Genomic DNA, 26,272 nt, shown 5'->3' with positions numbered 1-26,272 from the left:
TATAGGTGTTAAATTCACCTGGAATTGTTTCTTTATTTATTTTGAGGAAGATTAGCCCTGAGCTAACATCTGCGGCCAATCCTTCTCTTTTTTTTGCTGAAGAAGATTGTCCCTGAGCTAACATCCATGCCCATCTTCCTCTACTTTATATGTGGGACACCTGCCACAACCAAAAGCAGTGCATAGGTCCACACCCACGATCTGAACCAGTGAACCCTGGGCCACCGAAGTGGAATGTGTGAACTTAACCACTGTGCCACCAGGCCAGCCCCTATTTATTTATTTTTAATGTATGGTATATGTGTCAAATGGTTGTGGGTTTTTTTTTTTCTTTGTATACCTACTTATCCCAGGACCATTTATGGAAAAGTTTATCCTTTCTCATATCAAGTTCCTATAGAGAGAGAGAGAGAGAGAGAGAGCCTATATATATATATATATATCTGGCTCTGATTTGGGGGTAATTTGCTGCACCAATGCCACCATATCCTAATTCCTATAGCCTCTTATCAATTCTTGGTATCTGGTAAGATAAGTCCCTCAACCTTGTTGTTGTTCAGGAATGTCTTGGCTATTCTCATAGCTTTGCACATTCATATAGATTTTAGAATCAGCCTGTTAGTCCTCCCTTAACCCCCTCGGCACACACATACACACACACTGTTGGAATTTTGATTGGAGTTACCTTGAACCTGTAGATCAATTTGGGGAGAGTTCTTCTTTGCAATATTGTGTCCTCCAATTTATGAACACGATACATCTTTCATTATCTTACCATTTATTCAGATCTTTGTTAATTTCTGACAAAGGTATAATTTTTTCATAAAAATCATACAGTTTTGGTTAGATCTGTTCCTGAGTATTTTATATTCTGAGATGCTATGGTAAATAGCATCTTCATTGCTTTTTAATTTATTATTAGTGTATTGGCTTTTTAATACATAGAAACCTTGATAAGCTATTATTAATAGTAATAATTTATATGTAAATTCTTTTGGGTTTTCTAGGTAGACAATCATGACATCTATGTGTAACGACCATATTCTTTCTTTCCAATCCTTTTAGTTTGTTTTTCTTTTTCTTCCTTATTACACTGTCCCTCCAGTTACAGTGTTGACCAAAAGTAGTGACTAGTGTGCAATCTCATTTTGTTCCTATTGGTAAAGTGAAAGCATTTGGCATTTCGTAATTAAATATGTTTGTTGTAAAATTTTGTAGATGTACTTTATCAAGTTAAGGAAATTCTCTTCCTATTTTGTTATGTGTTATGAAAGGATGTTAATGGAGTTATCCTGAAAATTATGATGAAAAGATGTTTAATTTTTTTCAGATGCCTTTTCCATATTATATGTATTGACATGATTTTCTCTGCTAATCTGTTAGTGTGTTGCATTATATAAATTGATATTTCCAACTTTAAATGAACCTGGTTATGATGTATTATGCTTTAATACATTGCTAGATTCAACTTCTCAATACTTTGTTTCAGATTTTTTGCAGTTTTCATGAGTAATATTGGTTTATAAGTTTACTTTCTTGTTTTAGTGGTGTTAGAGTTTAATATCATATGCTAGACTCATAGTATGATAATATGATTTGGAGAGTGTTCCTCATTTTCTGTAACTGAGAAAAATTTCCATAAAACTTGAAGTGTTTATCTTTGAGTATTTGGTAAAATCTTCTAGGCCTGGAATTTTTTTCGTTGTTATTGGGAGATTTTTAACTACTGATTCAATTTGATTAATGACTTTAGGACTATCGAGGTTTTCTTTTGTTTTGAGTTTGTTTGAAAAGTTATATTTTTCTGAGAGTTTATTCATTTCATTATGTTTTCAAATATGTTCGTGTGAATTTGCTTGTGACATTCTTTTATCTTTTTTTTTGTATCTATAGTTATCTCCCCTTATTCATAATATTTTTGTGCTTTCCTTTTTAGGGGATTGGTCTTACTAGTGGTTTATCATTAGGGTTTTTATGTTATTGTTATTGTTGTTTTTTAGTAGAACCAGCTTTTGGCTTTGATAATTTCCTGTATGGTATTTCTATTTCATTAATTTCTACTTTTACCTTTTTATTTCTTCTCTTCTGCTTTAGCTATATGGCACAGATTTTGTTGTTTTTCTGCCTTCTGGGGACCAGCCACAGCCCCAAAGGCCATTAGTAGCAGGGAACTGACTGTTTTTTCAGCTCTAGGTTGTTGGAGTTCTTCCTGGCAGATCACTCTTCATTGTACCTCTGCCTTGTCTCATGCAGACTTACCTATTCTGCTGGAAAATTCTCCTGCTTTTCCCCTCAATACTCTGTATAAGTTTTGATATATAATATTTTCATTATCATTTGGTTCTAAATATTTTCTAATTTCCATTATTATTTCATCTTTGACCCATGATTTAGTGTATTTTTTAATTTTGTAATTATACATGGTTTTCCTAGTTACCATTTTGTTACTGATACTTAATTCACTTGCATTACAGTGAAAGAAAGTGTTCTGTATGATACTAGTCCTTTGAAATTTGTTGAGGCTTGCTTTATAGTAAAGCCCAATATCAGGTCAGTTTTTATAAATATTCTGTGTGTGCTGTGCAAGAATATATATTTTGTAGCTGTTAAGGATAGTCTTTTAATATATCCATTAGATCGGGCTTGTTCATTTTGATGTCTGTTTTTTCAGTATTTTTGTTGATTTTTTTTGGTTTGTCCAATATAGCAACAATAACCAAGATGTGGATCAAACTCTCACACTAAGATGTTGGATTTATGTATTTTTCATTATACTATCAGTTTTTGCTTTGTACATTTAAACAGTCTTATTTGATGTATTCAGGTTTCAAATTGCTAGATCTTTCTGGAAATTGACTATTATCATTATATTTTGACACTTCTAGTAAGACTTGGTTTTTGCCTTGCAGTTTTTTGTCCATATTAGCTACAACTTTCTTTTAGTTTTCATATTCCCTTTTTATCCTTTAACTTTCAACATTTTTATATTCTGTTTTAGTCTCTAGTAAACATCTCTATATTAAAAATACAGCCTTATAATCTTTATCTTTTAACTAGATCATATATTTATTTTAATTAGTAATATTTTGTGTTTGCTTTCCACCATCGTGTGAGGTACTATTTTCTTAATATATTCTGTATTATTTTTCTGTCACCTTTATAATAAATTACCATAAATTTGGAGGCTTAAAACAACAGAAATTTATTCTCTCACAGTTTTGGTGGCCAGAAGCCTGAAGTCAGTATCCCTGGGCTGAAATCAAGGTGTCAGCAGGGCCGTGCTCCCTCTGCAGGCAGTAGGGGAGAATCTGTTTTGTGCCTTTTCCAGCATCTGGTGGCTGCTGGCATTTCTTGGCTTGTGGGTGCATCACTCCAGTCTTGGAGGCCAGCATCTTCAAATCTCTCTCTCTGCTCTGTCTTTTTTATCACTTCCTCCTGTGTGTGTGTCACATCTTCCCTTGCCTCTCTCTTATGAGGACCTTTATGGTGGTGTTTAGGACCATCACCTCGAGGATAATCTCATCTCAAGATCCTTGATATAATCACATCTACAGTCTTTGCCAGGTAACATTTATAAACTCTTTAGACTTCAATCTGTTATCTTTGGGGGCCATGATTCAACATACTCCATTATTATTTCTTTAGGTTCAAATTATTACTTTTTCATTCTTTTTATTTCTCTGTTGGTTTGGAAGTTATATACTGTTTGTATTCTTAGTGTAAGTGTATTTCTAATTTAATATGCACATTTACCAAAGTCTACAATTAATTATCTTTAATTTCTTCCTGAGTGATGTAAGGATATTAGAATGCTTTAATTCCAATAATACCCTCACTTATATTGTATAGTTGATGTATACTTTAATTTTATCTCTTCTTGTTTAAACACAGAAAACATTTTTTAGTTTACGTACATATTTATTACTTTCTTTGCTATTCATTTTTTATTATATGCATAACAAAATTTATCATTTTAACCATTTTTATGTGTACAGTCCAGGGGCATTAAATACATTCACATTGTTGTGCTATCACCATTATCCATCTCCAGAACTTTTTTTATCTTCCCAAACTGAAACCTTGTATCCATTAAACAACATCTCCCTATTTCCCCCCTCTTCTCGGCTTGCCAGCAACCATCATTCTACTTTCTGTCTCTCTGAATTTGACTACTCTAGCTACCTTATATAAGTGGAATCCTACAGTATTTGTCCTTTTGTGTCTGGCTTCTTTACCATAATGTCTTGAAGACATTATGTTGTAGTATATACCACAATTTCATGCCTTTTTAAGGCTGAATGATATTCCGTTGTATGTATATGCCATATTTTGTTTATCATTTTATCCATTAATAGGCATTTAGGTTGTTTCTAGTTTTGGCTATTGTGAATAACGCTGCCATACTGCTAAAACATATACTATTTTTCGGTGGTTGCAACATTTTACCTTCCCACCAGCAGTACACAAGGGTTCCGGTTTCTCCACATCCTCACCAACACTTATTTTGTGGTTTTGTTTGTTTGATTTTGCTGTTTGTTTTTTTGGTGGTAGCCATCCTAATAGGTGTGAAGTGGTATCTCATTGTGGTTTTGATTTGCATTCCCCTAATGATTGGTGATGTTAAGCGTCTTTTCCTGTGCTTGTTGGCCATTTGTCTATCTTCTTTGGTAAAATGTTTCTTCAAGTCCTTTGCCTACTTTTTAACGAAGGTGTTTGTTTTTTTTTGTTGTTGTTGAGTTGTTAAAATTATTTATATATTCTGGATATTAATTCCTTATCAGGTGTATGATTTGCTGGTATTTTCTCCTATTCCACGGGTTGCTTTTTCTCTGTTGATAGTGTCCTTTGATGTGCAAAATTTTAAATTTTGATGAAGTCCAGTTTATCTATTTTTTCTTTTTTTGTCTCTGCTTTTGGAATCATATCCAAGAAATCATTGTCATGAAGCTTTTCTCCTTTGTTTTCGTCTGAGAATTTTATTGTTTTAGTTCTTATATTTAGGTCTTTCATCCATTTTGAATTAAGTTTTGCAGCTATTCATTTCTTTTTGTATCTCACTCCTTTGTTGAAACTAAATGCTTTGGGACCAAAGTTTAAACACTGAGAAAAATTTTACTGCCAAGGAGGGAACTAGATCCAGTAAAGAAGGACGGGGTGAGGATAAGAGTCAAGGCTCAGGGGAGGGAAAATGGTACGTTTTTTTGAAGCTGAAATCCATGAATAGTCTCTATCCCATATTAGATAAGCAGAGCCTCTCCATGCCTCTGATTAGCTGACAGCATATGAGCTCATTGGTTAGACGTCGTATATGCACTGAGCTGGCAGTGTTTTTACCAGAAATCCATCTTCCTGGTCAACGTGATTATGGTGCTCATTATTATGGCACTACAGTAGTTCAGTAGAAATGAGGTAGGCTTCACTGTCAGTAGGCTAGGTGTCTAGATCAGAGGTCATTACCTTCCCTCTGGGATCACTTTTCTTTCTGCCTGTAGTACAGTTTTCTTTTTGAGAGGTTACTGTGAAATATGCTTTTCCATAATATAAACAGGAAGACAGATGAGGAAAATATCCTGTCCTTCAGTGAAGTTCTAAGAGCATATGATGCCTCAAGCTTTTGCAGCCCTGTGATGCTGAGGATACCAGCCTTTCACAGACCTGTGAACTGGCCTGCCTCAGTGGTTCTCACTTGGAGTCCTCGTGTGGTTGCAGTCAGACATTGACTCGGATTTTAGCCCTCCGAAAAGATTCTTAGACAAGAAAAAACATTGTGTGCCTAAGCATAAGAACTGGTAGAGAAGAAGAATACCTTTTTGGAGGTTTCTTTACTGAGGATCTACTGTTCACAGAAATCTGTTTTTGCAGTCCTGAAAGACATTTTTGCTGGAAATAGCATTCTGGGCTAAGAGTTGTTATTTTTTTTTTTAGAACATTAAAGGGATCATGCTCCAGTCTTCTGGCTTCCATTTGTGCTGTTGAGAAATCAGCTGTCAGTCTAATTGTTGTTTATTTTAAGGTAATCTGTCATTTCCCTCTGGCTGCATTTAAACTCTTCTTATTTACTTTGCTTGAAATTTGTTGGGTTTCTTGAATCTGCTTTGATGTCTTTCATTGGTTCTTGAAAGTTCTTAGCCATTATCTGTGTTCCTTCTGCCTTCATTCTCTTTCTTCTCTTGAATGTGTATTAGATCTTCTTACTGTGTCCTTCATTTCTCTTAATGCCAGAATGTTTTACATTTCTGTCACTAAAAGTTTAGAAAATTTTGGTTCTGTTGTGGAGTTCGTTAATTCTTTTTTCACATATTTTAATTACACTGTTTTTTAAATAAACTTTGTATTTTAATTTCTATTATTTTATTCTTTTCTAGGAATTCTGTTTGGTACTTTTAAAAAGCCTTCTAATTGCTAACATCTCATAATTTGAAAGATCTTTTTTATTTCTTGAAGCATATTAAAAATATGTATTTTAGGACCTGACCCCGTGGCCAAGTGGTTAAGTTCATGCGCTCTGCTGCATGTGGTCCAGTGTTTCGTTGGTTCGAATTGTGGGCCTGGACATGGCACTGCTCATCAAGCCATGCTGAGGCAGCGTCCCACATGCCACAACTAGAAGGACCCACAACGAAGAATATACAACGATGTACGGGGGGGCTTTGGGGAGAAAAAGGAAAAAAATAAAATCTTTTAAAAAATATGTATTTTATAATTTTGACTGATAGTTCCAATTATTAGCTGTGTGTCATCTGCTGTATTTTATTCTTTACTGACTCTCACTCATGATGCCTTTTTCCTTATGTATTTAGTTGTTTTTTAAAAGAAATTTTGAGCTATTCATTTTTCTTGTAATTATGAAAATAATTTTTATGGAAATTATTTGAGCTTTGGGATACAGATGGATTCTTCCAGAAAAAAATTGTGATTTTTTTTCTGCCAGGTACCTGGGAATACTACTATTCTAGAACTGTTTTCAATGTAATTCTTGGTTTGGGATTATTCATACTACCCAGACTGTGAACTGGGGCTGCAAATCAGCATGAGGGCTAGCTTGTGGCTACATATTCTCAGGAGAACCACCCCTACTCCACCTCCCACCCAAACTCAGCTCCAAGGTTTAAAACAGGGATTCCTCTTTCAGTCTCTGGGAAAGAGAGGTGGCAGAGTAGTAGGATAGGCAGACTTATTATTTTTTAAATTAAACTTTTTATTTTGAGATAACTGTATATTCACCTGTAGTTGTGAGAAAAAAGAAACCTTGTGTAGTCTTTATCCACTTTCTCCCAATAGTAACATCTTGTAAAACTATAATACAATATCACAACCAGGATATTGACATTGATACAGTCAAGATACAGAACATTTTCATCTCCACAAGGATCTCTTATGTTGTCCTTTTATAACCACACCCACTTCCTTCCCACTCCCAGCCCCTCTTTAACCTCTGGCAATTGCTAATCTGTTCTCCATTTCTATGCTTTGTCATTTCAAAAATGTATAAATGGAATCTTACTATATGTAACCTTTTGGACTTTTTAAATTTAACATATAATTCTCTGAAAGTTCATCCAGGTTGTTGCAAGTATGAGTACTTTGTTCCTTTTAATTGATTAGTAATATTCCATAGTATGGATGTACTACACTTTAAACATTTAGCTGTTGAAGGACATCTGGATTCTTTGCAGTTTTGAGCTATTGTGAATAAAGCTGCTATAAAAAGTCATGTATAGGGTTTTATGTGAACATAACTCTTCATTTCTCTGTGATAAATGTTGAAGAGTGCAGTTGCTTCATTGTATGGTAGTTGCATATCTTGTTTTTTAAGAAATTACCAAACTGTTTTCTAGAGTAGCTGTACCATTTTATGTTCCCACCAGGAAAGTATGAAAGATCTAGTTTTTCTACATCTTTGCCAGGATTTGGTGTTGCTGCTATTTTTAATTTTAGCCATTCTGATAGCTGTGTGATAATATCTCACTGTGGTGTTAATTTGCACTTCCCTGTTGGCTAGTGATGTTGAACGTCTTTTCATGTGCTTATTTGCCATCTGTTTATGCTCTTCATTGAAAAGTCTCATGATTTTTGCCTTATGTTCTAATTGTACTGTTTGCTTTTTTATTGTTAGGTTTTGAGAGTTCTTTATATAGTATAAATACTAGTCTTTTGTTTGTTATGTGGTTTGAAATATTTTCTCGCAGTCCATAGTTTGTCTTTTCATCCTTAATAGGGTCTTTGCAAAGTAGACATTTTTAATTTTGACAAAATCCAATTTATCATTTTTTCCTTTTATAAATCATGCTTTTGATGTCAAATCTGAGAACTCTGCCTAGCCTTAGCTTTGGAAATTTTCCTGTGTTTTTTCCTAAAAGTTTTATAGTTTTCATTTAAGTTCATGATCCATATTTAGTTAATTTTTGCATAAAGTGAGAGACTTAGGTTGAGGGTTATTTTTTTGCCTGTGGATGTCCAATTGTTCAAGCACCATTTGTTGAAAAGACTATCTTTCTTCCATTGAATTGTTTTCATACCTAGTCGGAAATCAGTTGGGTATATTTGTGTACCATCTCTGTTGTGTTCTGTTGATCTAGATGTCTTTCCTCTACCAATACCATATAGTCTTGATTACTGTAGCTATATAATAAGTCTTGAAATTGGGTAGACTGAATCCTCCCTCTTTGTCCTTTTAGCTATTTTATTTCCTTTGCCTTTCCATATAAATTTTAGAATAATTTTGTCTGTATCTTCAAAAAAAGCTTCCTGGGATTTTGATAGGACTTGCTTTGAAACTGTATGTCTATTTGGAAAGAATTTATGTCTTTACTATGTTGAGTCTTCCAATGTAAGAACACATTGTTTCTCCATTTACTTAGATCATCTGTTATCTCGTTGTGATCAGAGAACATACTCTGTATCATTTCAGTTCTTTTACATTTGTTGAAGTTTGTTTTATGGCCCAGAATATGGTCTTGTCTTGGTGTACTTTCCATGGTCATTTGAAGAGAATGTATATTTTGTCCTTGTTGGTTGGAATGTCTTATAAATGTTGATTAGATCCTGGTGGTTGATGGTATCTTTGGGTTTTTCTCTGTCCTAGCTGATTTTCTGTGTAGTTGTTCTAGCAATTGTTGAGAAAGAGGTGTTGAAATCTCCTAACTGTAATTGGAGATTTATTTGATTCTTTCAGTTTTACCAATCTTGGCTTCATGTATTTTGCAACTTTGTTGTTTGATTCATTCACATTTAGAATTGCTATGTCTTCTCTGTGGATGGACTGTTTTATCATTATATAGTGTTCCTCTCTGTTTCTGATCATTGTTTTTGTTCTGAAGTCTACTTTATCTGATATTAATTTTTAAAAGTAACTCTTGCTTTCTTTTGATTAATGATTGCTTGGTTTGTTTTTTCCATCCTTTTACTTTCATATAAAATATTTTACATGAAATATATACATTATATATAAAATTTATGTGAAAATATTTTTTTACATATCATATATTTGAAATAAGATATATTATATGTATATATCTCTGTGTGTATGTGTGTTTGTGTTGTGAGTTTCTTAGAGGTAGCAATGTAGTTGGGTCATGTTTCTTTACTCTGCCAATATCTGTCTTTTAATTGATGTATTTAAACCATTTATATTTAATAACAATTAATATAATGTTAGTGCTTAAGTCTGCCATGTTATTTTGTGTTTTCTGTTTTCTATTTTTCTGCTGTCTTTTACTTGCCTTCCTGAGTTACTTAAACATTTTTTAAAATTCCCTTTTGACTTATCTATAATGATTTTGATTGTATATGTTTGTGATAGCTTTTTTTAGTGGTTCCCCTGGGTGTTACATTGTGTAGACAAACTTATCAGAGTCTACTGGCGTCATTATTTTACTAGTTCAATTGAAATGCAGAAACCTTTCCTCCCTCTATATTCTTTTACCCTCCACTGTTTATAATATAATTATTTCCTCTACATGCATTTATAACCACATCAAGCAGTCTTTTAATTTTTACTTCAACTGTCAAACATTTAATAAAAACTCAAGAGGAGAAGGAAAGTGTATTGTATTTAGTCATTCCTTTAGGGTAGTTCTACTGGAGAGAAAGTCTTTTAGTCTTCCTTCATCTGAGAATGTATTGAATTTTACTTGATTACTAAAGCAATTCCTGGGTCATTCCTGAAGGACCTTTTTTTGGTTATAGGATTCTGGATTAACAGTTATTTTCTGTAAGCACCTGAAAAATATTGTACAACTTTTTTCTGGCTTCCATGGTTTCTAATAAGAAAGTTGTCCTACTTTCTGCTCTTTTTTTTGGTCATTTTTTTTCTCTCTGTGTCTCATTTTTGATAGTTTCTGTTGCTGTGTCTTCACGTTTATTAATCTTTTCTTCAGTGCTACCTAATCTCTTAATCCCATCCATTATGTATTTCGTCTCAGATATTGTACTTTTCATCTCTAGAAATTTGAGTTGGATTGTTTTTTATATCTTCCATATTTTTTCTTAACATACTCTGTTCTACTTTCTTGAGATATAGAATATAGTTATAAACTTTTTGTGTTCTCATCTACTACTTCTATCATCCTAGTTTTCATTGCTTGATTTTTATATTACTTATAGGTCATAGTTTGCTGCTTTTTTGCATGCCTGTTTATTTTCAGTTGGGTGCCAGACATTGTGAATTTTACCTTAAATGTGTGCTGGGTATTTTTTTATTTCCGTAAATACTCCTGAGCTTTGTTCTCAGATGCAGTTAATTTAGTTGTAAACAGCTTGATCCTTTTGTGGCTTACTTTTGAGCTTTCTTAGGTTGGACCAGGGTAGCCTTTAGACTAGGCCTAATTTGGTCCCACTACTGAGACAGTACTCTTCTGAGTACTCTTTTCTGATGCCCTGGGTATTATGAGGTTTTTTCACTCTCATTGGTGGGAACTGAACTGAGCTCTAGAGATTCTTTCCTGTGGTTCTTTCCCCTGCCGTAAATAATTTATTCACACGCATATACTGATGAGTACTCAGCTGAATACTCAAGGAGGACCACTCTGCAGATCTCTGGAGCTTTCCTTTTGTACAATGTTCTTCTCTTCAGTATTCTGCCCTGTAAATTCTAGCCAAATTGGCCCCCTTGAAGTCCCCAGCTCATCTCTTCAACTCAGGGGGATTGCTGGACTCTACCTGGCTTCTCCCTCCCTGCACTGCAGCCTGAAAGGTGGCTTACCTTGTTTCTGCTTTCACAGGGATCACTGTACTGTGTTGCCTGTTGTTTAATATTTGAAAACTGTTCCTTTGTATATTTCGTCTAGATTTTTAGTTGTTTAGGGTGGGGAGGGTAAGTCCAGTCTGCTGTTTCATCTTGGCTCATAGTGGAAGTTTTTTGGAGATAGACAATATACAAGTAAAATATAAACAAAAATATCAGGTGGCTATAAATACTATGGAGAAAACTGAAACAAGGAAGGGAGATGAAGAGTATCAAGTGAATTTTCATTTTAAACAGGGTGGTGAGAGAAGGACCAGATTGAAAAATTGACTGTTCTGGTTATCTTTTGCTGTATAATAGTCTGCCCCAAAACTTAGTGACTTTTGCTCACGGGTGTGCAGTGTGGGCAAGGCTGGGCTGGGACAGCTTATTTTTGCTCTGCTAGGCGTCAGCTGGGGCAGCTGAAAGGCTGGGGGCTGGAATCATCTGAATGCTTTCTCACTCAATATGTATGGTGATTGATGCTGGTTGCCAGCTGGGATTTCATTTGGGCTGTGGCTGGAACGTCTACACATGACCTTTCCATGTCGCTACTTGGCTCTCACACAGCATAGTGGCTAGATTCCAAGGCAAGCATCTGAGAGAGAACCAGGAGGAAGCTGTATTGCCTTTTCTAACCTAGCCTTGGAAGTCATGTTGTGTATCACAGGAAGTCACTAAAGCTGGCCACGTGAAAGAGGACTGGAATTAGACTTCTCTTCTTGCCAAGAGGCATGTCAAAGAATTTGTGGACGTATTTTAAAGTCACCACAATGATATTTGAGCAAAGAAGATGAGCATATCCAGGAGAAGAGCATTCCTGATGTAGTGAACAGAACTGTGGCGACTCTGAGGCTGGTAGATGCCTGATGCTTCAGATTTGCTCACGATTGGGTTCCCACTGTGCCATGTCAGCTCCTTGAGGGCAGGGGTTTTGCTCACTGCTTTTTTTCTCAGCACCTAGAACAGTGTTTGACAGATACTTGTAGTTCAACTCTTATTTGTGAAGAGAGAGTCAGCATTTTGGCACCATGTATCAAAATTCCTAAAAATAAGTACATAACCTTTGATCTAGTATTCTTTCCTTAGGAAATTATCTTCAGGAAAAGAAATGTACAAATAAGCAAAACTGTAGTGAAAATTTGAAGGTGCCTAAATGCCCATTAATAGCAGATTAGTTAAGTCAATTAATTAACGGAACACCATAGGATTTTTTGTTTTTTGTTTTTGCCTGAGGAAGGTTAGCCCTGAGCTAACGTCTGTGCCAGTCTTCCTCTATTTTGTATGTGGGTTGCTGCCACAGCATGGCTGATGAGTGGTGTAGGTCTGTGCCCAGGATCTGAACCTGCAAACCCAGACTGCCAAAGCAGAGTGTACCAAATTTAACCACTATGCCACAGGGCCGGCCCCTGGAACTCTGCAGTGTTTAAGATAAATGTTTTGGGCACAGGAAGATGAATGAGTGTCGAGGCACAAGCAGAGAATTCAAATAATGGTATACAGAATGATCCTATTTGGTTAATAATTAATAATGTCTATAATAAATATATGCGTAGGATGGAATGGAATATGATAGGATGTATATCAAATTGTTAATAATTACTACAGGGGTTATTTTAGAGTTGCTTTTCAAAAAATTATGTATTTCTATTATAAATATATTTCTGTTGTAAAAGCAAATAACGTAAATTTTTTTTAATTGATGTAGAATAGTATCCAGGCTATTATGTGTGATAAAAACATCGTTTAAAGCAATATGTTAGTCTCTCTTTTTATTAATTAAAAGGTGGAGGAAAGCAAAATTTGTACAGAAAAAGTCTCGGATGATGTAAAACCAAGATTTTTTCAGGAGATTATCTCTTGATTATAGGTTATTTTTATTTCCTTTTATATTATTTCTGTATTTTCTTAATTGTTGAAATAAGCTTGTCTCATAATAGGGAAGAGATTTATATTAAAGAAAATAGCTATGGGAGTAATGTTAAGCAACCTTACTTTAAGAATATCTATCATGTGGAAAATCCAAATTTATAAAGTAACAGAATCAGAGATCTCTTGGTTTCCCTGCAGAACTCTTTTAACAGACTCAAAATATTATATGACCTAAAAAGAGAAAGACAAATACTGTATGATCTCACTTATATGTGGAATCTAAAAAAACCGAACTCATAGAAACAGAGAACAATTGGTGGTAGCCAGAGGCAGCAGTAGGGTGAGGGGTGGGAGAAACAGGTGAAGGGGTCAAAAGGTACAAACTTCCAGTTAGAAGGTAAATAAGCTCTGGGGATGTAATGTGCAGTGTGGTGACTATAGTTAACAATACGGTATTGTATATTTGGAAGTTGCTAAGAGAATAGATCTTAAAAGTTCTCATCACAAGGAAGGAAAATTGGTAACTATGTGAGATGATGGATGTTAACTTATTGTGATCATTTCACAATATTGTCATATATCAAATCATTATGTTGTATACCTTAAATTAATACAATGTCATATGTCAGTTATATCTCAGTAAAACTGGGAAAAAAATTATGTGACTTAGAACATTTGATTTATACACAATTCTTAAGCTATTGCTCTTTGTTAAAATGTGGTTGTTTTCCATGTTAATGTTGTTCTTTATCACTATAGCACAGATTTTCAGTAACCTTACATGAGTAATTGAGGCCTACAATACAAATTATAAATGTAATTTATGAATAAAATCCTGGATGATGTCATAATACTTTAAGTAATACATACTTTGTTGCAAAAATGTCTTTTGGTTAATTGTTCTCATTTCACTGTCTTACCTCTTTATTTTAAAGAAATAATTTGTAATTCATTTTGTTCTTATATACCATAGGATGTGTTTTGGAGATGCAGACAAAATATCTTTGATGAAATGAAGAAGAAATTTTTACAGGTAGACTGCTGATGTACTTGCTTTAGTGTAGTAATCAGCAGAGCCAGTAACAGCATGTTAGTATTTTTATTTAATAACAAGGCATGTCTTAAGTTTTATGCTTGTTTGGCTATTTTATTTCTACCCGATTTTAATAATGAGAAAGTGACCTTAAAGAATATGTGTCTCATAGTTGCTTGTTTTTAACAAGTGATTAAGGGGTAAAACTGACATAAAAACCATAGAACCCTTAGTTTTGACTTTGGGTATATTAGTTGTCTATTTTTTACGGATATATTTATTTTCTGAAATATTAATAGTGTTGGATTAAATCATCTAATAATGTGCAGAATCAAAACCCAGAAATCTTATTTGAAGAATTAAGTAAAACTGTTAGCTTCCTGACAGCCTGTATACACTGCAAACCTGAACTTTCCTGTGCTGTAACATCCCATTCTAACCTTTACCTAATATGTCATTTTCCTCAGGTCCCTTTGGCTCTAAACTTTTCCCCAAGGTTCTTCCTTTAATCTCTTTTGTCCTCTCCAAGTGATCTGTGGCAAGAGATCGCTAAGGAAAAAAATCATACAACAACAGTTTGCTGGGGCACTTGGAGTGGAGTGGAGGGAAGATCTTAAAGCAATCCTTTTTCATGCAAGTTAGGACTCCCATCTCCAGGAGTTGTCACTTGTTAGAGTGAAAATGCACAGTCTGAATGAGGCTGATAAATTTCAATCAGCAAAAAGATTCACACCATCAATTCTCTTTGTAAAGGGATGGCAGTATATTCACCATGAACTATGGCTATCTGGAAGGGTGGTGTGCTAGGACACATTTCTTAGCTCTTAGCAGCTCCTGTCTCAAGAAGTAGATGAAACAGGCTTACTTGTGTGTGGTGTGTCTGTTTTTAAGTTTACAACTGTAGTATTATCCTTTGTAATTTCATTGAAGAGAAGAAAGTCTTGAGAGAAAATGGGTTGACTATTAAATTTAGAGGTAAAGAAGTTCTCTTCATAATGTTTTAAAATTCTTTATCTTAATTTTTTCTCTCAGAAAAATCTGCATCTTGATAACTTTGAATTATATATGATGTTGTTTTCTACATGCTAATACCATTCTGAATATATGCCATCAATTATTCACTTTGTTTTGTGTTTTTTGATAAGAAACACCTAGGAAGTAATTTTTATGAAACAAAAATTAACTTCAGAGAACTCAGATTTGAGGTTAGAACTATTAGGAATGCCAAGAAAAGGAGACAAAATGACTTACTATGCAACCAAACATGCCTTTAGCAGGCGCTGAGATTTCTTAGACAGAACTATTCAACCACTTGCAGGTGTTCCTACCAGGAAACCTATCTGGAAGAAATATATGTTACTTATATATATTGGAAGAAAAATATGTTTTTATCCCAATATATTTTACCTTTTGTAAAGAAGACTGATTTTATTCTTTTTTGACTCTGTTTTTTCAAGGATTCTTTCTTCACACTTTGCTAGGAAACCTAGCTTTGTTTCCACAGTGAACGTAGACAAACACAGACAGAGCAGTCTCTTAGCATATACAGTGCTGATATAACTGCTGTTGACTTTCTCCTTATTCTCACAAGTGTAATATTGCTCTGAGTTGCCCATAAAATAAGTAGTTTTAATTTTATGCTTTATGCCTTCTTTGTTCTTGGCCAGATTTTCTGTGGGGAGAACTTTGTGCCCGTCTAATAGCTCACCTAAGATATATTAAATGTTTTCCCTAGTGGAATATGCTTTAGGCTTTTGTAAAATTTGCGCTTGTTTTCTCTTATTCATCATAGAACTCTTGACTCAAAAATTGTGCTCCCTTCCCTAAATTATGATGTATCTTCAGATACCATACCTTAACGTTGGGTGTAATACTTAAATGGACTCCCTCCCCCCACCACTAACACCACCATTACCACATCCTTCCCAAGTAGAGCTTGCGTGTGCTTAAATGTGTTTAGGTGTGTTTTTGTTGTCTATTGCTATGGAACAGCCTACCCCAAAATTTAGTGGCTTAAAACAACAACTAGTTTATTTGCTCACAGTTCTATGGGATGGGATTTAGGCAAAGACTCAGCTGGTCAGTTTTTTTGTTTCACGTGGCATCATCTAGAATCATTACTTGGCTCCATTTGGCTGGTGGCTGGCTTTGAATGGAATGTTCAAGAAGGCTTTTCTCACATATCAGGCACCTCTGCTCTACTAAGTGGCTGCTTTCTCTCTTTTTTAGCATTGTTGGGACTTCTTCACAGCATGGTGGTCCCAGGGTAACTGGTTTTCTTTTGTGGTGGCTGCCTTATAAGAGGGAATGTTCCAAGGAGTGCAAAAGCAGAATCTGCTGATTTCTTAAAATCCTCTTAAATTACACAGTATCACTTCTATCACATTCTGTTCATTCTAGCTGGTCACAAGGCCAGTCTAGGTTCATGGGAAGAAGAAAAAGAAAAAGAGAAAAAAGAATGGCAAAGAATTTTTAGCCATCTTTATTCACCTCAGGATGATACTGCTTTTTTCTTTGGGCATAAGTAGAATCAATCAGGGTAAAGCTCCAAAAAAATTAAGAAGAAAGATAGCTACCCTATATTCCCAATTCTAAGAAAAATCTACATGTTTAATATAATACTGTAGAAGTTTTTTTTCTCTTGAAAAGCTGTTATAAAATTATTGATATACCTTATTGATGATACCTTAGAATTTAAAAAAAATGTTTTTTAATCAGTTTCCAAATTGGGGAGTTGAGTGGAGAAGAGAGATTTCACCTCAGTGTAATTAGTTTTGGCAATAGTGATATCAAAAATTTAGATGTGGTTCATGGATGATAACCACATATTAGATTAAATTAAAAATAAAGAATTGGCCAGAAGGTTGGATCTAAAGTAATGAGATTTACAAGTGACTATCTTGGACCTTTAAAGAAGAACAGAGCTTTTTGTTTGTTTATTTAAATGATCCTAGAATTGAATTCAAGAGTAAAATGTCATTGGCCCAGAAATTCTGCTTATAAGAATTTTAAGGAAATAGAAAAGTGCAGAAAATTTTACGTAGGTGTTCTTCACAGAATTATTTCTAAAGTGTGATAAAATCTAGCCTGAGAGTCAGTAAAATAAAATTGATAGAACAAATTATTATTAATCCATGTAATAAAGTACTATTCAGCTGTTAAAATGATGAGTTAAAGTTTGACAGGGAAAGATTACATGGTATGTAATAAGTAAAGAAAGAAGTTACAAAACAGCATGTATATTCTAACCCAGTGTTTGTGTTTAAAAAGCGTGCATGTATATGTCTGTGTGTGTGTGTATAGGAAAAATATTTGGAAGGATATACAGCAAAATGTCAATAGTTATCTGTGTGTTATGAGATTACAAATGATTTCCACTTTTTCCTGTGTACTCTTTCTCTTAAAAAAAAAAGGCAAAATTACTTACATGCAATGCAGAGAAAGAAAGCTGTTGTTATTAAAAAGAAGAAAAGGCATACATGAGATTAAATTTTGTGTTTACTATAGTACAGTTAGTCTTCAGATGAGATGGCATTCGGGATAATTTGCCCACATTTTTGGGTAGAAGAATAGGAGGCTTGTGCTCACATATTTAGGGAAAGAACCAGGTACTGCTAATGTCTGGCCATATGATGTTGGCACATCACCATTGTTAATGTATATTACTATAGCAGCACTTTGATTTCTGAATTCTTAGGTAGGGTCATCTTCCTTGAAGCACTGCCTCCAAACCTATCTAAAGCTTTAAAATCTGGCCGCTATAATATTTTATACCTGGAAAGTTGGCTCTTCCTCTGAAGTATACTATTGAAACTATAAAAGTGAATCTTTTGTAGTTGAAATTTATTTTAATTGCTTACACTTTTATTGTAAACCAGAGTTTTAAAATAGGTCCATTTTATGTTTCTCAGTTAGGGATTAAAATATGTGAAACACTCTGTTACATGTGTCAATGTAACACCCTAAGTTTATAGGTGAAGGCTCTTTTTCCTTTCTGAGAAGTATATTAGTAAAGTTCTTTTTTGTTATCCTGTTTATTTTATAGAAATGTATTTTCTTTTTCATTTTTGTGGATTATTTTTGTTGGCAGTTAGTTTGATTTGTCTAAAACATAGTGCTAGCCAATCTGTTTTAAGCATTATAATTCTTTTATAGCAAATTATTTCTGTTCTAAATTCATTGGATTAACCTTAATTTAAATAATCTTTTGCAAATCTAAAATTGTATATGGCAGAAACAAATTATACAGTCATTCATTGCTTAACGACAGGGATATGTTCTAAGAAATACGTCATTAGGTGATTTCATCATTGCGCGAACCTCATGGAGTATACTTACAAAAATGGTTTAGCCTACTATGCACCTGGGCTGTATGGCACTAATCTTATGGGACCAGCATCGTATATGTGGTCCAGTGATGACCGAAACATTGTTATACAGCACATGACTGTAATTGTATTACCCATCCAAACAAACAAGAAACCCTTGTGGCTATCCTGTCTTCAGTAAAAAAGGAAAGAAATGAATTCTTGTAAACAGCCTCAGTTTGTACAGTTCATATTTCTGAAAACCCAATTATGGGGGTGGTGAGAGGTCCCCCAGTTAAATGAATGCTGCACTTGACTTTGATGGAAAGCAAGAGATTTACGTCATCAGATTTGCGTAGTAAAATACTATTTTGTATTGAAGGAAGACAAGATGGTGGAAGTTAAACTTCTCAGGAAGCTATTACCGTAATCTCAGCATAAGATTCTGATTGCTGCAGGCAGGAATGAAAAGAAAGGGGGTAGTTCAAGAGATCTCCAAGAGGTAGAACTGACAGTGTGTGAGGTGAAGAAGAGGGAGGGGACAGGAGGATGCTCTGCTCTCTGGTTTCAGCAGCTGGTACATGGTGGTGCCATTCATTCAGGTGGGCCTAACAGGGGAAGGAGGGAAAGAACTTCTTCCACTAAGGGATCTGATGCAGCTTATTACCCCTGTGGAAAGTGGAAAAGAAAAGCAGTTGTCCTTCAACAGCTTGAAGGAGGGCATAGCTTCTTGGAGAAAGTTTCCTTTTCAAAATTTTTGTCTTGATAATTAGTGAGCTATACACTAAATGAAAAAGCAGGAAGGAGAATTTGTGACCCTGACTCTATTTTAAGTTGGTAATTGAAGTTTACCCTTGCTTTTCCCTCCGCCTCTGCTGGATGATCTGTTTGGATAAGTTTGTCAGCTCCCAACACCTTGATAATAGACTTTTTGGACATCTGGTTTATGGGTACAGCAGCATAATGGTCAGGAGACCTCGTTGTCTGTGTCCTTTAGTTATGGATGTTGTCATTGAGAATTTTACTCAATTCTCACTGCATTTCTACACAGTCCCTTTCTGTTTCTTCAGGAGACCCAGAAATTTGGGTCAAGCTAGTTTGATTGGCTGTGCTAGCTTGGTAATGACACATTTTTGTTTTTTGGGTATTTTTTTTTTTGGTGAGGAAGATTGGCCCTGAGGTAACATCTGTTGCTAATCCTCCTCTTTTTTTGCTTGAGGAAGATTAGCCCTAAGCAAACATCTGTGCCAGTCTTCTTCTATTTTTTGTATGTGGGATGCCTCCACAGCATGGAGGTTCCAAACCCGCAAACCCAGGCCCCCAAAGCAGAGTGTGCTGAACTTTAACCACTAAGCCGCGGAGCTGGCCCTGATGACACATTTTTAAGGATTAGATTTTGTTATTTTCAACTGAAAATTGCTCAGTATACTGTCGTTATGGCTTGTTGACCATTGATTTACAGCCTTAAAAAGTGAAAGCAAATATCCACAAGAATGACTTTTTTTTCTTTTAAGATTTTATTTTTTAATTTTTTTCCTTTTTCTCCCCAAAGTCCCCTGGTACATAGTTGTATATTCTTCGTTGTGGGTCCTTCTAGTTGTGGCATGTGGGACGCTGCCTCAGCGTGGTTTGATGAGCAGTGCCATGTCGGCATCCAGGATTCAAACCAACGAAACACTGCGCCGCCTGCAGCAGAGTGCACGAACGTAACCACTCGGCCACGGGGCCAGCTCCTCACAAGAATGACTTTTGATTCTTAAATATGCCCCAGTTTTTCCAAAACAAACATATATGCTGCTTTATATATTTGACATATTTATTACAGTGTATTTCAGACGTAACAAAATAGTAATACCAGTGCAGAGAAAATATTATTTTGTGGGGGTTGTTTTACACTTAATCATAGAAACTACGGCTAATTGTAGTTGTTTTGTTTTCCTTTAAAGGTAAATAATATATGTCTTTTTAAAATTTCAGATAGAAAATGCTGCTGAAGAACCTAGAGTCTTATGTATAATACAAGATACTACTAATTCAAAGACAGTGAATGAACGGATCACTTTAAATTTACCAGCTTCTACTCCACTCAGAAAGCTCTTTGAAGATGTGGCCAACAAAGTAGGCTACATAAATGGAACCTTTGATTTGGTGTGGGGAAATGGAATCAATACTGCTGATACGGTAAAATCCTAGACTTAAAGCGTCTTCTCTTAAGCTACTAATAATGTTATAGTCATTGTTGTTATTAAATGAGTATATGAAATCCTGGAACCCTCTTTCATATCGTAAGCAAAACTGTAACAACTGCATTAAGAGCCTATGTGCAGCTCAATGATTGGATCCCTTTGTCCCTTTGCCTTCGTTCTGGATTCAGCATTTGCTTATCCTAAAGTTTGGTTAATGTCATTTCATCAGTTTTTTTAATTCATGTAAGATGACTATCATAGTATTATGTCAACTATAGGAAATTTTCCAATATTTACTGAATGGAATGATGTTCATCTTATATATATATATTTTTTTTAGATTTTTAAATTTTTATTTTTTTCCTTTTTCTCCCCAAAACCCTCTGGTACATAGTTGTGTATTTTTAGTTATGTGTCCCTCTATGTGGGATGCCACCTCAGCATGGCTTGATGAGCGGTGCCATGTCTACGCCCAGGATTCGAACTGGCGACACCCTGGACCACCAAAGCAGAGCACACGAACTTAACCACTCGGCCATGGGGCTGGCCCCTTTTTTTTTTTGAGGAAGATTAGCCCTGAGCTAACATCTGCCACCAAGCCTCCTATTTTTGCTGAGGAAGACTGGCCCTTAGCTAACATCTGTGTCCATCTTCCTGTACTTTATATGTGGGAAGCCTGCCACAGCATGGCTTGCCAAGCGGTGCCATGCCTGCACCCGGCATCCGAACCGGCGAACCCCAGGCCTCCAAAGCAGAACATGTGAACTTAACCACTGTGCCACTGGGCCGGCCCCTCATCTTGTATTTTTAAGTAAAAAAAGCACAGTATAAAATCATGTATATTGTAATCTGAGTTTTGGGAAAGAATAAAAAATGTCTATCGATAGAGAAACTAGTGGAAAGATACACATTTTGACGTTAACAGAGATTATGTACCAGATAGAATGGTAGGTCCCTGATCAGGAAGTTTAGTGGTACTATGACTTCTACTTCAGGAATCTCACAATCCAGTTGTAGAGATAGATGTATCAACAAATAATTACACTAGCATGTTTTGAGTACTTGAGTATAAATTCACTATGAGTGCAAAGAGGAGGCATTGATAAATTTCATATGGGAGAGTGGCAAAGGAATCTGTTGAGTTGGCTTTCATCTGCACTATTAAGTACTCTTTTCTTTCCTGTCTCAGTCCGAATTCACCCTGCATACTCTTGTTAGAATTATCTTCAGTCATCTTAAATGATGAAATGATGGCACTCGTGTCACCTTCCCCTCCAGAAACCCTCAGTGACTGCTCACTGCCCACTGATTAAAAATCAGATTCCCTAGGTTAGCATTCAAGACAAGCTACAATTGGTCATTTAAATCTTTGGAATCTTAACTCCCAGATCCCAGAGTAATGTATTTTCTTAACACAGATTTTCATACTTTTCTATCTCCATGTTTTTGTTTATATTGCCTCTTTCTGTCCTATGCTATTGCAGCTCTTAAATTTTCTAGAAAAATAGCTCTCATGGTGAATGAAATTGCTTATGTATCTCTGTGGTATATGGAAGGCATAGTTTTAATTGGCCCCATAGAAGAATGTTGCCTAATTTATCTTTAAAATTCATGAGACTTTGCTTTCTACTTCATAATATGTGTTTTTTAAAATATAGAACTAATGTTTTAAATTAGTCAACATTTTCCCTCTGAAATTGATCAGTAAAATTGCTACTCCAACAAGATATACAAAGAGAAACAATATTTAATCTGAAACTTTGAATCCTCCACATTACAGCACCATGTAACTTCTAGTATTAACCACTTTTTCAGTTTAAAGGATAGTCTGTGGTACTGCCGTATATGTCTACCAGGTCCTATTTATCTTTTCCTTTTAAGAAGCCCTACTTGATGTTTTCTCATGCCACTTTAAAAGTAATCTCCTTCTCTTTGTCCTCCTGTTGCTATGCCACTTATCATAGTCTCTTTTTATTATAGTTGTTACTCATTTGTGACTTTCCACTTGGTAGAATGTAAGTATTTTGATGCCTGGGACCTCATAGTATTAATTTTGTGTCCTCCATAGATATACCCCCTAGGCACTCAAAAAGTGTTTATTAAATTAACTTCTACAATAGCTTTATATAGCTCTCTATCAGGATTACCTATTTCTCTTTCTTCAGCTATGACTGTTCTCAAGTACTCAATTTCTGTATTCTTATGTGCCCATTGTACATTTCTTCAGCTATCCTCTTTCACCTGCTTACTGTGCAATGCTGCATATATGCATGCTTCTCTGGAAACCTAGCCCATTTAGCTACCCACTACCTCTTACACACAGACACATTTATTGATGTAAAACCTCTATGTATTCAAGCTATATTATCTGACTGTTATGTCCTGCCAGAGAATGTAAGGGACCTAAAGACACCTTTCCTCTATCCATGTGGCTTCTCTTAGCTTCAGGTTTTCTATTTCCTATTTTTCTCATGGATTTTTAGATGTGAGCTGAAGTTAAAAAATAGATCATGTAGTTTGTTATTTTATTACTTAACAGTTATTTTGCACTTACTGGGTGCCCAGTATTGTTCTAATACTACGTTCTATACAAATATAACCACTCTGTGAGGTAGGTGCTATTACAGCCTCATATTATAGCTGAGGAAACTGAGTCATGGGGAAGTGAAGAAACTTGCCCAAGTCACACAAATAGCAAGTGGCAGAATCTCTTACAGTTAGTTTTTTTGTCCTTAATGCCCGTACTTTTATATAATGTTTATTTCCTAAGAAATACGTTTCCATAAAGTAAGTCCTTCTAAGGAGACATTCCTTATGTCTTTGAAACATTAAAAATATTTCTTAGTGTAACAAAATAATAGTGTATTCATTCCATCATTCATTCTTCTTAATAATGGACTGTAGTGTGGGTGAGTAGGGCTTAGGGCATACAGATTCCATCTCTCATCCACCAACTAGAGTGTATCAGAATGACAGGTAGGGTTGAAATTGCCCTACCAGATAAAAGAGTTAAGTAAAGACTAAATACCTTAGATCTTTAGTTTTCAAAGGCGTGATTACTTCTATCTCCCTCGGATCATCTGGATCCTGGCAGTGAACTTAAAATAGATATCATTTACTAGGACAAGCTTTACCTTAAGGGGTCTTTCAGAAGGTGCCCGTTTTGTTATATTACATAATTATTTTGGTTGGATTATTATAGTATGTTGCTTATCTGGGGACTCTCATTATATTCATGTATCAAAACATGTTTTTATAGTTTTTAATTATATAAAATTATCTTTAGCTAATTTTCATGAAAATCTATTGAATACTATATCACATACATTTTAGAGAACATACAAACACAAATTTTATAGTTCTCTTTTTTTATGTAGTACTTAACATTACTTCTTAATCTTTACCTTTTCTCTCTTCAGTTTTTTAGATGTTGGAAAATGTGAACATTTGGGGTACCTATCAGTGTATGCACTGTCCTGGACTTAGCCATCCCAGTACATGAGTAGATGAGTTAATTCCAAGTCTAGATTAACAGAATTTGCCAGAATCTTTATTTGAAAAAAGTACTGTTTGAGCCCAATAATTGTGGATATATGTCTATTTACATATTACTTGTTTTATTACAATTAGTGTTTCTCATAATGTGAGGTGTTTTATTTTATGCCCATAGGCTCCACTGGATCATACCAGTGACAAGTCTCTTCTTGATGCTAATTTTGAGCCAGGAAAGAAGAACTTTCTGCATTTGACAGATAAAGACGGTGAACAGCCTCAAATACTGCTGGTAAACTGTTTAGAATGCCCTATATTCATAATTTTTATGCACTGTCACCTGCTACTTGGAAAGCAATTTTCCAAAGGAAGGAGGAGAAATATGTTTTGTAATTTATATATAGAAAATTATTTTTCTGTTTTCTGTTGGTTTATTGTGTCTATGTTAACGTAGTTACACTGGGCATCCATGACACTGTTATTTTGTGTAATGGTCCGTTGCTGCACTGGGAACGCGGCTTGCCATCTTCAAGACCACCACCACAGCAGGGATTGGGGTGGGTCTAGGAAAAGTTAAAATGCCACAAAGATCTCCTACTGTGTTTCAGTGGCCTTTCCTTTGGTTGAGCATTCACTTGGTTTATGTCTTTGGCAATTTTGCCTAGGTTTTTCAGTATTTTGAGGGAGAGCCAGACACCCAGAATTCTCTACTCTGCCATTTTTCCTCCCACTCCCCCCTTTCTTTTTTTTGGAATGAGTAGTTTGTAAGTTACATGCTTTATTTCTATTTTTTCAGTGTTTACTTGGATTCATATTTCAGTAGGCTTTCCTGTGTGGTCCACTGGCCTTAGAGATTGCCTAATGCAGTAACTCCCAATTTGAGGGGCATTCCTTAAAAAAGATTGAGAAAACCTGGTCTGATTTAACCTTGCTATTTTGCAGACTAAGGAACCTAAGGCTCAGGGAGTTTATGGACTTTTTCAGAACCCTTCTCTTCTTTCCTCCGGAAAAGCTCCATTTGATGCTTTTCATTTAGAAGTCTATTGAGAGTTAGACTCTCTGGACAGTAAACAGTAATCAGACACAGGGCACCCATCCTGAAGCAGTGTCAGCTCGTGCTCTGTGGCCTTCTTCCTTAATCTTACCATTCATTTTTATGACGCAATGAGAAGATTTTGATTAGTCTGAGTGACACTGAAATTAGCTGTTAATTTAGGGAACTCTGGATTTACAATATGGGAATTCATGTTTTAAAATGCATAATAATTACTCTTCAGCTCTGTCTTAATTGCTTGTGTTGATTTTATATCCCTTAATCCTTTTCAACATCTTTCTCATTAATAGGAATTTCTTATTGGAGATGGTAGGATACTGCCCATTTCATCCAACACTTACTGAGTCTCCCCTACCTGCCAGGCTTTCTTGGCAAGGATGATGTAAACATGAATGACAGACAGTGTCATCAAGGAGTTTGCAATGGTACTTCTGATTTATTAGTACCAAAAGTCTCCTCTTGTGTAAAAATTTGAAAGAGAATTAAAGAAAATTGAGAAAGTAAGAACTTTGGAAGAAGACATGAGCACCTCTCCAAAGTGTTTTATGTATCAGATAATCTTTCAGACCTTCCCGTAGGAAATGGCGAGGGTGTTCACCCCTTTGAATGTCTTGGTGGTAACAGTAATAGTAATGCCTCATCTTTTTTTAATTGCCTCAGCTGTTAGTCTACCTTTTTTCATTGTTTCAGCAACATTTGCCATTCAGTAAATATTGGTTATGCTGCATTTTAGGAGGATTCCAGTGCTGGAGATGACAGTGTCCATGACAGATTTATAGGTCCACTTCCAAGAGAAGGTTCTGTGGGCTCTACCAGTGACTATGTCAGCCAAAGCTACTCTTATTCATCTATTTTAAATAAATCAGAAACTGGTAAGATTTATTATTGTTGTTGTTGTATTTTCATAAAATCATAGGGCATTAGACCCAGAGTAATCTTAGAGATCTCAAGCCTCATTTTATGGATTAGAAAACTGAGACCCAGGGCAAGATCAGTAGTTGGCAGAAGCGAAGTTGGAACAAGAATGTAGTTTCTCTTTCTCTCAACCCATTGTTGTTTTTACTGTATTGTTACTGCTACTATTTAGTAATAAAGTAAAAATAT

The 26,272-nt window shown here is 35.2% G+C and overlaps 1 protein-coding gene across 2 annotated transcripts in view; it reads left to right on the top strand.

The window, feature by feature from the left end:
- The window catches only part of USP47 (ubiquitin specific peptidase 47), a 110,829-nt gene that overhangs the window by 22,500 nt on the left and 62,057 nt on the right, over nucleotides 1-26,272 (top strand). Inside the window, exons 2-5 of one of the 2 annotated variants that reach the window (XM_046684886.1) lie at nucleotides 14,070-14,129; nucleotides 20,414-20,617; nucleotides 24,293-24,406; nucleotides 25,902-26,040. In XM_046684886.1, the coding sequence (XP_046540842.1) occupies nucleotides 14,070-14,129; nucleotides 20,414-20,617; nucleotides 24,293-24,406; nucleotides 25,902-26,040 (517 nt within the window). The remainder of the gene's footprint in view (nucleotides 1-14,069; nucleotides 14,130-20,413; nucleotides 20,618-24,292; nucleotides 24,407-25,901; nucleotides 26,041-26,272) is intronic. The other variant, XM_046684888.1, reaches the window with a different exon arrangement.

Source organism: Equus quagga, chromosome 14 (assembly GCF_021613505.1).
Source record: "Equus quagga isolate Etosha38 chromosome 14, UCLA_HA_Equagga_1.0, whole genome shotgun sequence".
NCBI lineage: Eukaryota > Metazoa > Chordata > Mammalia > Perissodactyla > Equidae > Equus > Equus quagga.
The sequence above is the reverse complement of the archived record's forward strand: the minus strand, read 5'-3'. Positions and strand labels throughout refer to the sequence as shown.